This window comes from Atta cephalotes, assembly GCF_000143395.1.
Source record: "Atta cephalotes unplaced genomic scaffold scaffold00015, whole genome shotgun sequence".
Taxonomy (NCBI): Eukaryota; Metazoa; Arthropoda; class Insecta; order Hymenoptera; family Formicidae; genus Atta; species Atta cephalotes.
In genome coordinates this window covers 344731-359190 of record NW_012130079.1, presented here as the reverse complement: position 1 = coordinate 359190, position 14460 = coordinate 344731, and the positions used below count along the sequence as shown (strand labels likewise).

General features: G+C 30.8%; 1 protein-coding gene across 1 annotated transcript in view; it reads right to left on the bottom strand.

Moving 5' to 3' along the window:
* The window catches only part of LOC105618131 (cyclic AMP response element-binding protein A-like), a 29493-nt gene extending 15993 nt beyond the window's left edge, over positions 1–13500 (bottom strand). The window contains exon 1 of the mRNA XM_012199673.1: positions 13432–13500. Coding sequence (XP_012055063.1) covers positions 13432–13500 — 69 coding nt within the window. The remainder of the gene's footprint in view (positions 1–13431) is intronic.
* Positions 13501–14460: the final 960 nt, after the last annotated feature.

Genomic DNA, 14460 nt, shown 5'->3' with positions numbered 1-14460 from the left:
AAATATATATCTTTGCTTGCTAAATATAAACTAACAGTAATATATTACAATGTTATAATTTCATGCTCAACAATGTAACTGTTATAATATGTATGTTATATTACATTTATATTGTTAAATAAAAAATTAAAATATTGTAATGTTACTGTCAATTTGTCGTTTAACGAGTTAGTAATGTTCCATAATTGTTATAATTTTACATATAATATTTTACAAATAATATTTTTAGAGTACGATTTGGAAAATATATGGTATTTTAGAAAGTTCTGAAGATTTCGAGATTCTACTTCTCTCTCACAAGCAAATATCGTATCTTCTGTTATTTTTATCAAAAGTCTTCTGTAATAGACGCCTTCAAGGATATGGCTGATAAAACATATCGTCAATTCGTTCGAATTCAATACAGCTTATTTAAAGTGATGAGAAAGGCAGTGGAGTATTATCACCTTAAATAACAACGATGACATCGCTGAGACCTAGATAAATGAAATCGAAATTTATCACGTGCTAGGAGACAGGATATATGGCAACTGAATCCGAGGAAAATTCGCATGCTCTTACGACAAAAACGACAGAAGAATGCTAATTCGGAAACGATTCTAAATATACTTATCGAGCAGTTAACGACGCCATATTAACACATCCGAGAAAATAAAATCTCGAAAGAGATTTAATTAGAATAGAGGAATAAAATTTAGAGAATGTATGTTTTGTTCTTCTGTTAAATAGTGATACTTGCAAATATCTCAAATTTGTATGTTTCTTATCTTTGTAAAACTACATTTGGAAAGTGTAAATATCTATGGATTCTACGAAAGGAAACATGTATACAGAATGAATGTCTAATCGCCGGAGGGTCCGTAATCACGACGGTTTTATCTTTTTCCTCTGATAACTGTTGGCCGATAAGAGCAGTAGGGAAGCTAAATAGATTTCTGAAGTCTTGGGACATTAAATTTTGAAGACAGAACTACCGAGACAGAAAGAGACATTATAATCCATTCTGCAACGAAGCGAATCTCTGATTGCGGAAACAATTGAATGAATTTATCCTCTGTTGGTTCTATATCGTTACTTTTCCGTATCAGCATTTAATTTTCCGTTCCAACAGATCATTAATTAAAAAAATAATTATTATTATTGAAAAGTTTAATTTTTATTCAAGGCATGTTATGTTTCAAAAAACTATCAAGAAAAGATGTATTTAACAATATTAGCTAACAGCAGTTTAAAAATAATCTTGTTTATTCACAATAACAGCATTATGTTCATGTCTGTCAATACAGATTAATTTTAATCTCAGTTTAATTTATATTCATTATCTTTTTTTAATTTTTAGAACTAGAAAAAGATATAAAAAAATAAATTAAACCGAAAAGTTAATCTACATTGATCAAAACGAATATATTAATAAAACAAAAATAATTTTATTATTAAAACAGGAACATTACACATTTCAATAATAATATTATTAAATTAATTAATATTTATTAATATTTAACACAATAATAATAATACATTTATAATTTACATTATTATTTATTTAATACATCATTTTTTGTAGCCTTCTGAACTTTCGCATGTACAACATAAATTTTTAATCTACTTCAACTAATACTCGATCTTAGCTTGGATATTATCTGCCTATCTGTCGTTCAAATCTTGCAGTCGCTGATAATGAAACGGATAAGCGAGCGTCTGCGACGAAAGCAGCGCGTGCTGCGATGAATGTGCAATTCTAATCGCGACGAATTATTCAAGGTCGATAGAATTTCTTCCTCATCATATTGTAAATCGTTGAGACTGTTGTCGCACGTTATCTTACCTTGAAGCACCCGATCAAAATGTATTCTCTTTTTCATGAAAGACCCTCTCTTTCTCAATTGTTATTATTATATACTTGTGCGACGGATACACGTGTGAATTTTTGCGTTCATTCACGAGCTGCAAGCGCCGCGGTAACAATAATGGTTCCGTACTGGTTAGTAATCACGAGAAGATTGAGAGTCAACTGACTGACTGGTGGCAGCTTGATTGAATATAATATAGTGGGTGAACGTCGAGAGTGATAACTGTGAAATTATTTATCCAAACGCAAAATTGTTTTAGAATTTTCTCGTAAATCATCTTTATTAACAGCATTATGTTTTGTGCGAGACAGCTCTGTTCTTTGTGTTCCGTTTATATTCGCGTTCCTATTGTTGAAGAACAATTTAATTCGATTAATGTGACTAATCTGCCAAATTACATTTTTCAGATTGCATTCAGATTTTAACACATGTATAAAATGTTTTTTATTGTGTATTCTGATCTTCATTTTCTTCCTATATATTACAAAAAAATCGCATTAATCAATATTTCCTGAAAATCATTGGATTGATCGTTGTTTATAGTATTTCGTGCTCGAAATTGTAATCCTTTTTTATTTGAAGATCTCTATTGAGTATAAACAATTCATAATCAGTTCTCATCAACTGCTTGTGGTGAACGAACTTCCAATTTAATTTGTCTGTACTCATCTGTCGAATAAAGCCTGGCCAAATAGACAAATTTCTCTATTATTTCAACATCCTATACACGTTACGGTACGTCCCATAACAAATCTTGTACATGATAAATTACATTTCATACTTTTATATAAAATCTTCTTTTCACAAACTTTTTTCAAACTCTCTACAAACGCAAGTGGCAAAAAGGAATTACTTACGGTATATATATATATATACTTACGACATTTCTAGAGCAGTAAAAAGAAATCGGAAATTTGGCTTCACATCAATAATTTCTTATAGTTTAATAGAAATTCTTTTCTCTCAAAATTTTGAAATGTTTTGAAAAAACTTTACGTTTCATTATTAATTTTGTATATTATAAGTATTATCCAAAATTCAATTAAAAAAATGTATTTGTTTAGAAAGTATTTAGTCTTATCAGATACAATGATTTCTGAAGATATATTTTCCTCTGATAAAAAAGCCTGTAGCTTGGAATTGTACTATTACATGTTTGTAGAAAGAGAGAGAATAGCGCGCTTCGCGCGCCAATGTGCGCGGAAGAAAAGTTTACGGTTACGCATGTACAAAGGTGGAATCCCGCATCTAACGGTGTTATGCGAACAGACGATAAGAACGCCAGAAACGGTAAGAACGCAACAATCGCATTCTATGATCGATAAATTTTTACTTTTTACTTGTATTACACGCTCAAGAAATCATTCTTATAATTCGATCAATTGTAAATTATATTTTTAATATATATTAATAGAAGGAATAACATTTTTTTTTCGTATGTTACATCTATAAGAGTGCTACGATCAAGAATTCACGCAGGATATTATTATTATATTTTAAAAGTGACACAACTCAAAAAACAATTCAAAAAAGGTGATTTTTTTTTTTAAGAGTTGCAAAAGGAAAAAGAGAAAAAATGGCATTTGATTGTAAATTTGTTTTATCAATATTATTCAATTAGTTAATAATTTTCTGTTCTATTCTGTTAAAGTTTATAAAATATAGTTCTTTCCCTTTTTTTGAAGAACTTAATTTTTTGAGTTATTTTCATTTCTGTAAGTAAAGGAATTTATGATATAAAAGGTATGATATCTATCTTTTAAATGCGATAATGTAGATCTAAAAATATGAAAGATCAATCACGATTAACTGTTTCAGAGATTAATGTGCAGTAAAAAATGTTCGAGGAAGTCTCCAGAGAGTCGCTTGACACTTTCTCATCTCAGCTATTGTAAAAGTCGAACTACAGCTACCGTTGCTGGAGAATTTGATATAAATGTCGAAAGGTCACGCTACGGTGATTTTGTCGTGAATTCTTCCGATCCTTCCTTTCCTTCCTCCGTTTGCGGGTTAAGCCGTGGCGTAACGAAGAAGCGAACGGGGAAGCGAAGCGTGCAAACAAACGGTAAGCCGGGAAAAACAATAATTATTTACGTACCATAGTTGTTCGGAATCGTGCTGCGCTTGGCGATAAGGAAATGTGCCGCTAGAAAATGAGTGATCGCCGGTAATTGGCGTTTTAATTTATTTTTTATTTTTTTCAAGAACGCTTACGGCGACGACGCCGACGTCGCGAACGGAAAATCGAGGAGTTCCGCTCGCTTGGGCGGAAAGCTTGTCGAAGAGAATTTTGTTTTAGCATGTCTATCTAAGATAGAAAGTCGACTCGTAAGAGATCCGACGTTCGAGACATGCTTAGTTTAAGACTGATATAATCGATTCTTATATTTGAGATCTTAAGACGTCACAAGCCAATCAGAGGACTATATTAGCATCTTATAAGATTGACATTACTTAAGATGATCTTAAAATACGAATGAACTATGGATACTGTTCTAAATGATGTACTGCTATTTTCGAAAAAGAAGATGCATAACATAAATATCGCGTACAGCGAGCTGTTACATTATAAAATATGTGTGATTCATCTGTGTTGTTTCGTGTTATTTCCTACTTTCCATAGTTGGCAGATAAAATCCTTGAAAGCAATTCTTTGACAGAGAAAAAAATTGCCATTGTCGAGAATTTATTAGAAGATACGTGGAAAAGAAATATCATACAGTGAGTACAAAAAGAATTCGTACAGGCGAGATACCTTTTTTTGAAGAAACCTTTTTTAAAGAAATTTTATTTTTAGTGGTAAACATTAATTAGCAATTTATTAATAAAGTATAAAGTATAAAATAGATTGAATATTTCTCAAAATTATTTTATCTAGTAAGATGTGTAATAATTAATGTACATTATTTCAATAATAAATAAAAATGAAAAATGTATTGTTTGGACGCACGATCGTACAAACGAAAAATTTAATTTTTAAAATCATGAACATTATTATTTTCGCGAAACTCTTATTTATCATACGGAAAAAAAAATGATTCTATTGAATTCCCTATAAGAGTTGGATACAGAACTAAAAATAAGTTTGTTGGATTATTAAAAAATAATTATACCAGGACGCTCGAGGATGTTGTTAGAAAAAACTTTTTGCAGCATTGCTTCGTATACTTTAATTTCCTATATAATTACTTAGATAATTCAACAAAATTATTTTTAGATCTATTTAAATTTTTAGATACTTCAGCAAAATCATTTTTTCCATGTAAAACGTTATTACTCATTAATAAATTGATAATCAATATTCATTTTTTACAAATAGATTTTTGTTTTAGAAAAATCTTCTTCTCCATAAATACTTTTTACATTGCATTTACTCGTTAAACAAACAAATTCAAATTATAAAAAAAGAAATAAACGTTATTTAAACGTTGTAATATTTTTACATTCGCGTTCTCTGGTAGTAACTCATTTTTATATAATATTTGCTATGCAGTGGGACGAGTGTCGCAATATCGTTTCATTATTGTGTACTTCGACTCCCACTCTTGGCGCCTATGTTTCCGGTATTGCGAGCTCGGCATATTCCTACTTCCGGTTTTGGACTAAAGGCAACCAATCACGACTTTTCTCATACAGAATTATTATGGTGATTATTGTGAGTGTTTTGCGACACCATAGCTATTTTTATCTCCTCTTCCTAATTAGATTAGATATACCCTGATATGCAATCTACATTGCTATTGTACGTTACATTTGCTTGATAAATAAATGATTATAAAGCTTCTCAAGGCAGCGTTGGTTACATAATAATTTTTTATATCCACATAAAAATTTATTCCTTTATTGAAACTAATTATTAATTATTTATTAGTTATATTAACCTTTCAATGCCATATTATATTTGTTAAAACTTATAATATTCCCTGTGTAGGGAATATCTATTAATTCAACTTCGATTGCTTATAATTTTCATATGAACATATTGCAACACATTCCTTTTCATTCAATCAAAACGTCAGACATTAAAGAATCAAACAAATGTCTGTATCTTTATTAATAAAAAAGTTATAAGCAATAAAGTAAACAGAAATAAAAAAATTGTTTTTCCTAAAAAAGTATGTCATATCAAGAGTGACGTTGAATTTTGAAAAGTCAATTTTATTCAAATAATTTTCAATTTTATTTTCAATATTTTACTTCTATAATTCAATTAACTCATAATTAAAAGAATGTCAATAATAAAATTAATATTGTCTTCAATAAACGATGATGGGAGCAAGATGAAAATTATAGTGTCGGGATGCTTCCTGTTTATCTATAGGAAATACAATACCATTTGTTTATGATAACAACATGTTATCGACACTTTTTTCTTCACGACACGTATCAATGACATAATCGATATTTACATGGGCGTAGCCAGAGGAGGTAGGAGGACCATGATCCTTTTATATTTAAAAAAACAAAGACAATTAAAACTGCTTAAACGGATTATGCTTAATGTATATTCATAAAAAATTAATTTGAAAAAAGAAGAAAGGATTGGAGGAGTGAAAGTTATATTATAGAAAGATTTTCTAAAAATCCAAGGCGGCTAGTGTTATAAACTTAAATTTATCTGATTCAAAGAATTAGTTTACAATTTTAAGAGAAAAATAAAATAAATTAAATATGTATGATTTTGTGATTTATTTGTTAGTAATTAATTAAAAATAATTATATAAAACAAAACAAATCCAATGGTCTATACCATTTGATTACCCTTCTACTCTCTTGGGTTCAAAAGTTTCAACTTTAATTTGCCTCCCTCCCTTTCCTCTAAATAAAATCCTGACTACGCCTGGATATTTACGTCGCATTGTAGAAAAATTACTTCCGTGTATTTTCCTAACACGTCCATCATTCATCCCTTTCCGGGCAACGGTTTGAACGAAAGAAAGCTTTCCCGTCAGGAGGGCCTTTGACATTCAATTTTTACATTAATGGCATGCTGAGAAACGACGGTCAGATAAAACGTCAATGCCGTATATAATTTATGAATAAGTAAAAAAAATCTAATTTATGATTTATGAATAAGTAAAAAAATCCATAATTTATATATGACACACCGTAATTTATATATGAAGGAGCAAAAAAATCCGTGATTTTACTTTTGTTCAGAGTAACGGTTGTATCAGGGAATAATTTTCTTATCAGAGCGTAACAATTGTCTGAGATGCTTTCACGATATTTAGTTGAATTATGATATCACTTAGAGAGACAAATTTGTTTTTAATAACGAAAGTAATTCAGGGCTAATAAGAGTTTTATCGCAGTAATCAGTGCGCAATAATCTTTTTCTTTTTTTTTTTGTCTAAAACTATTAATTTATTTATAATAAACGATTTGGCTCTTTAAGCCATCTTCAATATATAAAGGAATAATTCTACTCATGGCGAAACGACAGAGCAACCCTTATTAAATGAGCTTAAACGTTATTAGAGGTATCGCATAGTGAGATTTTATTCTACATTTTCAATAATATCGAAGCTACTTGAATTTAAAATTTTTAAAATTAATTTTTATTTGTTTAAACAATTGATGTTGGCAAGTAAAAATATATTACATCAAAATAAATGTAAAATATACAAACGAATAAAATAAATTTGCATAAAATTGAAATAATAAATTTATTTCTGTCAAAATAATAATAATAAATTAATTTTTGTTACTGCAAATTTGTATCGATAAAAAATTTGTGTGAATTCTTTCTTTTTTTAGAATAGAACTACGCGGTTATAAAGTGGCTGCGAAGTATTTAATTCAATAGAAGGCTCGAATGTGTAATGCGAGGACTATAGGTACTATCAACACTTGCGTCAGTGGCACCTGCGCAAGCACGACAAACGCGCGCGCGAGTGAAGAAAATTGCTTTACAACCACATAAAAATGCAACACATACGAGCCTAGACACAATTACGGACGCCGTCCGTGAGTGAAATTACTTTGCTCTACATTTTCAATATCGAAGCTACTTAAATTTAAAGTTCTTTAAATTAACTTTTACTTATTTAAATGATTAAGCATCAACTGTGTAAATATGTTGCAGCAAAATAAATGCAATATATACAAATGAATAAAATAAATTTGAGATGATGAAATGATAAGTTCGTATCTCGTAAAAACTAAAATGTGCATGAGTCTCTCCCTTTGAGTTAATATAACGACATACATTGTCAAGGTAATAACGCTTATCGAAACAAGTGTCTTCAACATAACGAGACAGATAGCGAATTAATTGCAGCTGTATTAACCCGTAACTGGAACATATGGGTCTTGTTTCTTGATGACCCTGGGAATAATTTTATAAACAGTGTGTTCTGAAAAAAATGTTCCATGTTTACAGCACCTGTCAAACAGAGATATAATTTTTTATTAATCTGTTTTTCAATTTATAAGCTAATGCATTCTTGTTACAATCAACTTAAAATATATTATATAGTTTATATATTAGATTAAGTATTTATATAATAAATTAATATTTATGTACCAGATCTTTATTTATAAAGATTTTTTATCTGAACGATACAATTATTTACTGACCGGAAACTTTTGGTAGCCACTGTATATCCAACAAGATTTAAAAAGAAATTTTATTAATATTTTACTTATATTTTTCAAACAACTTTATATCACAGATTAGGAATGTATAATGCAACTTGAAGAATTCTTAAAGGATAGAAAATTAGGAAACAAAATATTTGAGTGGATTTCATGGACTCATATGTTTTCTTCAGCAATACAAAAATACATTGTTTCGTAATGAATAAAAAAACGAAGTAACAAAAATATCGATGTCGAGTTATATTTTTCTGAGAAAAATTCCGTGCAGGTGACGATTTCTGGTCTATTTCCCGGTTGCATTCCTAGAGTTTCAGAATCTGTATCGATTGTTGCATATGTCGCGACACTCGCTGTGTTTGCATTTCTATACGCTTCGTCGTTTCGTCGCTCGCTTCCACGTAATAACACGATTAATCGCGACACTCGTTACGTCGCGTCGCATCGATGGCATATCGCGCGATGTCACCGTTTTTATTAAAGAGAGGAAAGCCTGTTAAGAGAGAGAAATCTATATTTGTTGTAAATGACAGTTATAATTAGGTTGATTCATTATGAGTTATATCATGCTTTCGACAATGATTAAGTGAACTTGCGTCTCTAATATTGGAAATCGGATGTCAGTTTCTAATCCAGGCTCATTGTCATCAACTGCATTTAGAACGCGGGGATTCCCATGTTTTCTTTTATAAAGAAAGTCCGTTGGCTTAAACGATTTTATTAGCTAGACATATTTGCGTGCGCGATTAACTGTCCGCCGCTTGACGTAATTCCTGCCAAAGGGGACTGACCCTCTAAATATGATGAGACAGCATTGACATGCATGCGCCGATTCGCCTTTCAATTTCTATTGTGACGCTACAACCAAACTATCGTATCGATGCATATTAATAACTCGTTATTATATGGAAATAATCAAGTACTGATTGAAAATTTCCAGCAAAATCAACACGCGCGCGCGCGCGCGCGCGCGTGTGTGTGTGTGTGTGTGTGACTGTATATAGTATGAATATATATATATCATCTTCGATGTCCGCATCAAATTTCATGCTAGCTCCGTAGATAATTAAATTGTAGATAATTAAATAACGGAAGAAAGAAAAAAAAACATGTGTGCATGCGCATAAATATATTTATAATATATTAAACAATTATAGATGCTTTTGATTGGATTGTGAAAAATAATAACATATGTACATATATTTGCATTAACATTTTAAAATTACGTTATGATTACGATCCACAGATAGTTTTCCGTCTACTAAACTAAAAATAATTTAATCTTAAATCTAAATTATTAAAGTACCGAGAATAATATTGAATATATTGTAATTTCTCGAAGATTAATATTTCGGAAATTTTGGAAATTCACCGAGAAATAATTCTGACGAGAAGCATCGTTAAATTTACATTCAGAAGAGAATTGGTTGCTCTATGCTCCAAAAAATTATTTCTATATATATGTCTGGTTTATGAACGGCTGAACGATGATAATCGTATCATTCTTCTCGCAAAAGATGTGTTTATGAACACACTGGAAATGATGCGATATTTGTACAGGTGGACACACTAATTATAATGTCATATTATCCAAATACAAATATCCTTCACGATATGCTATAAATGCTGTGAATCCAGGTTGAGGATTACGAATGTTTCGAAGCATTTGATTAATCAAACGGAAGAAAGAATTTTACTAATTGATCAATCAAAATTCGTAATGAAAACTCAATCGCACCCTGATTGGCGCTAATTCTTCTCTCGGTGTTTGCGAGGAACAATCGAATTGTGATGATATACTCAAAATATAATTCAGACAAAGTCTAACACTAAATCAGGACATAAAATGTTTTTAAGACGTCTGTTAAACTATTCTCGCAAAGATGTTTCAAACCCGAGAATAGTTACTTGGGATGTTTTTACATTCCAGTTTAGCGGCAACAAAAAAGTGAATTATTGTAAAATATTGTTTAATGCTTTAAGATTTTACTTTTTTAAAAAATAAAACATACATTATCTAGTTATTTTTAAAGGCAGATAGCTGAATACAAAAGTGAGGTCAAAATATATTAAAAATTAGTATCAAAATGGTAGATTAAGTATAGTAAATCCAGAAATAAAATATTTATTATGTTAAAATAAATTATTATGTTAAAAATTATTTATTATGTTAAAAAAAAAATTATTTAAAAGATAAACATGATCAGACATAAAATGTTATGTAAAAATAGAAGAAATTGTAACAGTTCTACAACATATTACTGAATAATATTACGATTAATGATTTTTGATAAAATTGGGTATTGACAACAAGACATGGCAACAAGATTGATTATATAAAAAACTATGTAGAAAATAAGATTCAAAAGTTTTCCTCATATCTATAAGTATATAAATCAAATTTCTTTATCAATAGTTATTTTTCTATCATTAAAATATAAAAGATTTAAAAATTATTACTAGGCATTAGAGACATTGGTATATTTGATCAGCGGTTTATCTCTCACATATTGGTACATGTATACATACTAGACTTGAAAAATTGATAAATTTTTTTTCTTTTTTTAGTAATTATTCTTTACAAACCTAAATGTGCAATTCCATCGGAAATCCACAACAGAAAAGTATTATGTTAATTAAGATCTTTGTTTTTTAGAAGTACTGTCATAGTAAACTTATTCCATTTAATATTTGTTTGGTTTTTATTTTTTTTCAGAAAATTGTAATTAAATTCATATCCTTAAATACATAAATAAGATAAATCAGAAAACAATCAATTATATGCAATAAAATGTCAATAATAGTGATTTTAATTGAGGTATAAAAATATCCTATGTAATCGTGTATCCTATATAATAAAAAAAATGTTAAATCACTATCCCCGATTAAGACGTTTTATTAACATGTTTTTAATACATATTATGTCCTGATTTTTAATTTAATTGTCTGGATAACATTCAAATGCATGCTGAATAAAAAAAGAAAAGAATAATTTCTATCATTCCCAGCGTTGTTGCGTAAATCCTCGGCAGAAGAATACGACGAAAGAATTGACGCAAGATTAACTCTCGAGTCTCCAAGACGATGGCATCTACTACGTGACTGACGATTGAATTTTATTTCCAACGGAATCGAATGTGAATATCGGCGATCTTCTAGGAAACGATAAAAATACCGGTTAATCGCGTCGTCGCTTCGGAGACTTGCTAAATTACTCGGTGAGCACGTGAAGCTACGGGCGGCCGATAAGAAGAACAATAACCAATAATAAGTATACGTCCGGCGCGGCACGGCGCGGCGCGTAAAACAGCAACGACTGAATGTGAATTGTATTTATTCGCCGCCGGCGAGAAACAATCGAGGCGTAACAATATTAGAGATGCGATGCGTTAATGATTAGGATTAATTTGTTGCGAGGCGACGCGGCGAGGTAATACGATGCCTTCGCGTCGTGCAAACTGCAAAGAAAATTCTGACGTGAAAGGGCCGCGCGAGGAATTTGCGGCCGTGTCCCATTTTGCGCGGCGATCGAAGACGAGAACGCACGCAGCACGCTGCGAGAATGAAAGGAGCATGTGCGCAGCCATTGTTGCTGTCGCGAATGCAATAAGCAAGCGCGATGAAAAATAGTTTCCGTCGTGCACGTTCGCACTGTTCGTTCGTAGGATGGTAGATAGATCAGGTGAGGGTCGCGCGAAGAATAAACGCGACGAATTGTCCGACTGGTAGAAGAATTATCGGCGTTGTGTTGTGACGTAATGTCCTACAAGACGCTATCATGTAAATTTGTCAGTTTCCTCATTTCCTTAAGCTTAATTAGCGCAACTTGCAACCGTGTCACCGCAATATAAGCGCAATGATAAATGATAATATACGCGATGCATATGTAAGTACGCGACCGTTATTATTTATCATTCAAAGACTGTCATGTTGGACTTTTTTTAAACTGGAGATATTAAAATGAGTTTAAAAAAGTAGTGAGTGAAAAGATATACATAGTTAAAAAGGAGATTCGACTTTAGACTGTGTGTGTGTGTTCATTTTGATAAAATCTTTGAATTTCAACGCAATCATGTTTCAATATTACATTTTCAATATTAACTTTTACTAGTTATTATCACTTGAAGATTGAATGCAAATATATAACTCCATTATTAAATATTGTAATTATTATCATTCAGGAATGTGCATGAAACAGAAATGCATTTTTCAATGATGTTCAATCAATTTGATAAGCTTTGCACAACATTTGCAAGCGTTTCTTGCATTTTACATAAAAAGAAGCTTTTATAAAAAAGACGCTTTTACGAATAGTATTGTAATACAGTATTGTAAAATAATGAATATATCTCTTGTAAAATACGATCGTATATTTCCAACCAACACGTAACAGATAAGGTTACGGAAATAACGGTATTCATACTGTGTTTAAAAATATATACTTGAATGCGTCAGTATAATATGTCTTGACAGAATTACTGGCCGCTGACTGTCTCTTGAGATTTGACACGAATATTCGAATAACGCGGAGGATTGCGGATGCACGGCTCTCTGAAGACTCTGAAGGATGTAGGCGTCCCTACGGTCCCCCAATGGAGCTTCCTTTCATTCGAGATTTTAGATAAACACTTTCTCGAGAACATATATTGTAGTAATAATGCCACATAGGTGGCACACAACAAATTCGCGAGCGGCGATAGTTGTATCTCTCGTGCAGAAATCTCTAATTTAATACTGATCTCATAATTTAAACATTAATTACTTATTTTAAGTATTAAAAGCACTGAGCAATGTGTTTTTAATATTAAAAATATAAGTAATTAATCACTATCTTATCAGTGCCAATCAAATTTTTGTAAGAATCTTTAAAATAAAGTTATATTAATTCTGCCATATACTTCTTTTACAATGAAATTCTCGATATTTCCATTTCTCTTCTTTTAGGAATCAGTTTATATACGTATAAAGATTGCGTACTCACCGGCGGCTCGGTGATATAAGACTCCCACAATTCCTTGAGGTCGCCCGTTCCCACGTCGTAGAACGCCATGATATATATATTTCGTTTTCCTTTACCTTTCCGGATAATGCGAGCGTTGTCGGTCAGAGGAACATGGTATATACTTGCCCATGAAGGACGAAGAAAATTAAAGCGCCGGCATGCCGTCGCCACGAGGATCCACAGCGTTCTTTGATAATCTTGCAAGCTCCGTTAGTATCTGAAAGCCAAGATTATCTCGTAATCTCATCATCTGACATTATTGTGGATATTGTTGATTATCTTCTTCGTTTACTAAATTGGCGAGGGATTCCCGATTATGTTGTTTAATTACATTAATTGCGTTAACGAGAGTACCTCAAGAACTTTGCGGTGGATGTTTCTCTCTTGAGATAAGATCTTTAAAATCCTTGTTCAAGATTAAAGTAGCTATTTGTAAAAGATAAAAGAAAATAAATTCAGTGTTATATTTGTAATTCGGTTAAAATTAAATCCAGAAAATCGAGAATTAAGAGAAATATCGCGCTTTTGCGGTATACCTATAAATATCCTGGTGAAAATTTTTCTCAAAATTTTTCATATAATTTTTCAGAATTTCTCCATAATTTTACAATTTTCTCTCTTTTTTTTTATGCGAATTGGAACATTTCTCAGAAAATCTGTATCTTTTCTCAGAATTTTTCATACATGTTAATTATGAAATATTGTAAGATTTTTTATGATTTTTTGTAAGTATAATTTCTGATGAAATGTTATAAAATCTAAAAAATTTTAAAATACATTTTAAAAATTATGGAATGAGAAATTTTAGAATATTTCAGAAATCCTGTATGAAAAATTCTGAGAGAAGATGTTCAGAACTTTCCAAATATTTTTGAATATTTCTGAAAAATATTCCAATTTATATAAAAATTACGAGAAAAATTTTCACAATTTTATAAATGAAGAAGGAGAACAGAGAGAAGAACGCACGAAGGTATGACGTACAAGTCTCGCTCGATAAGAGACAAG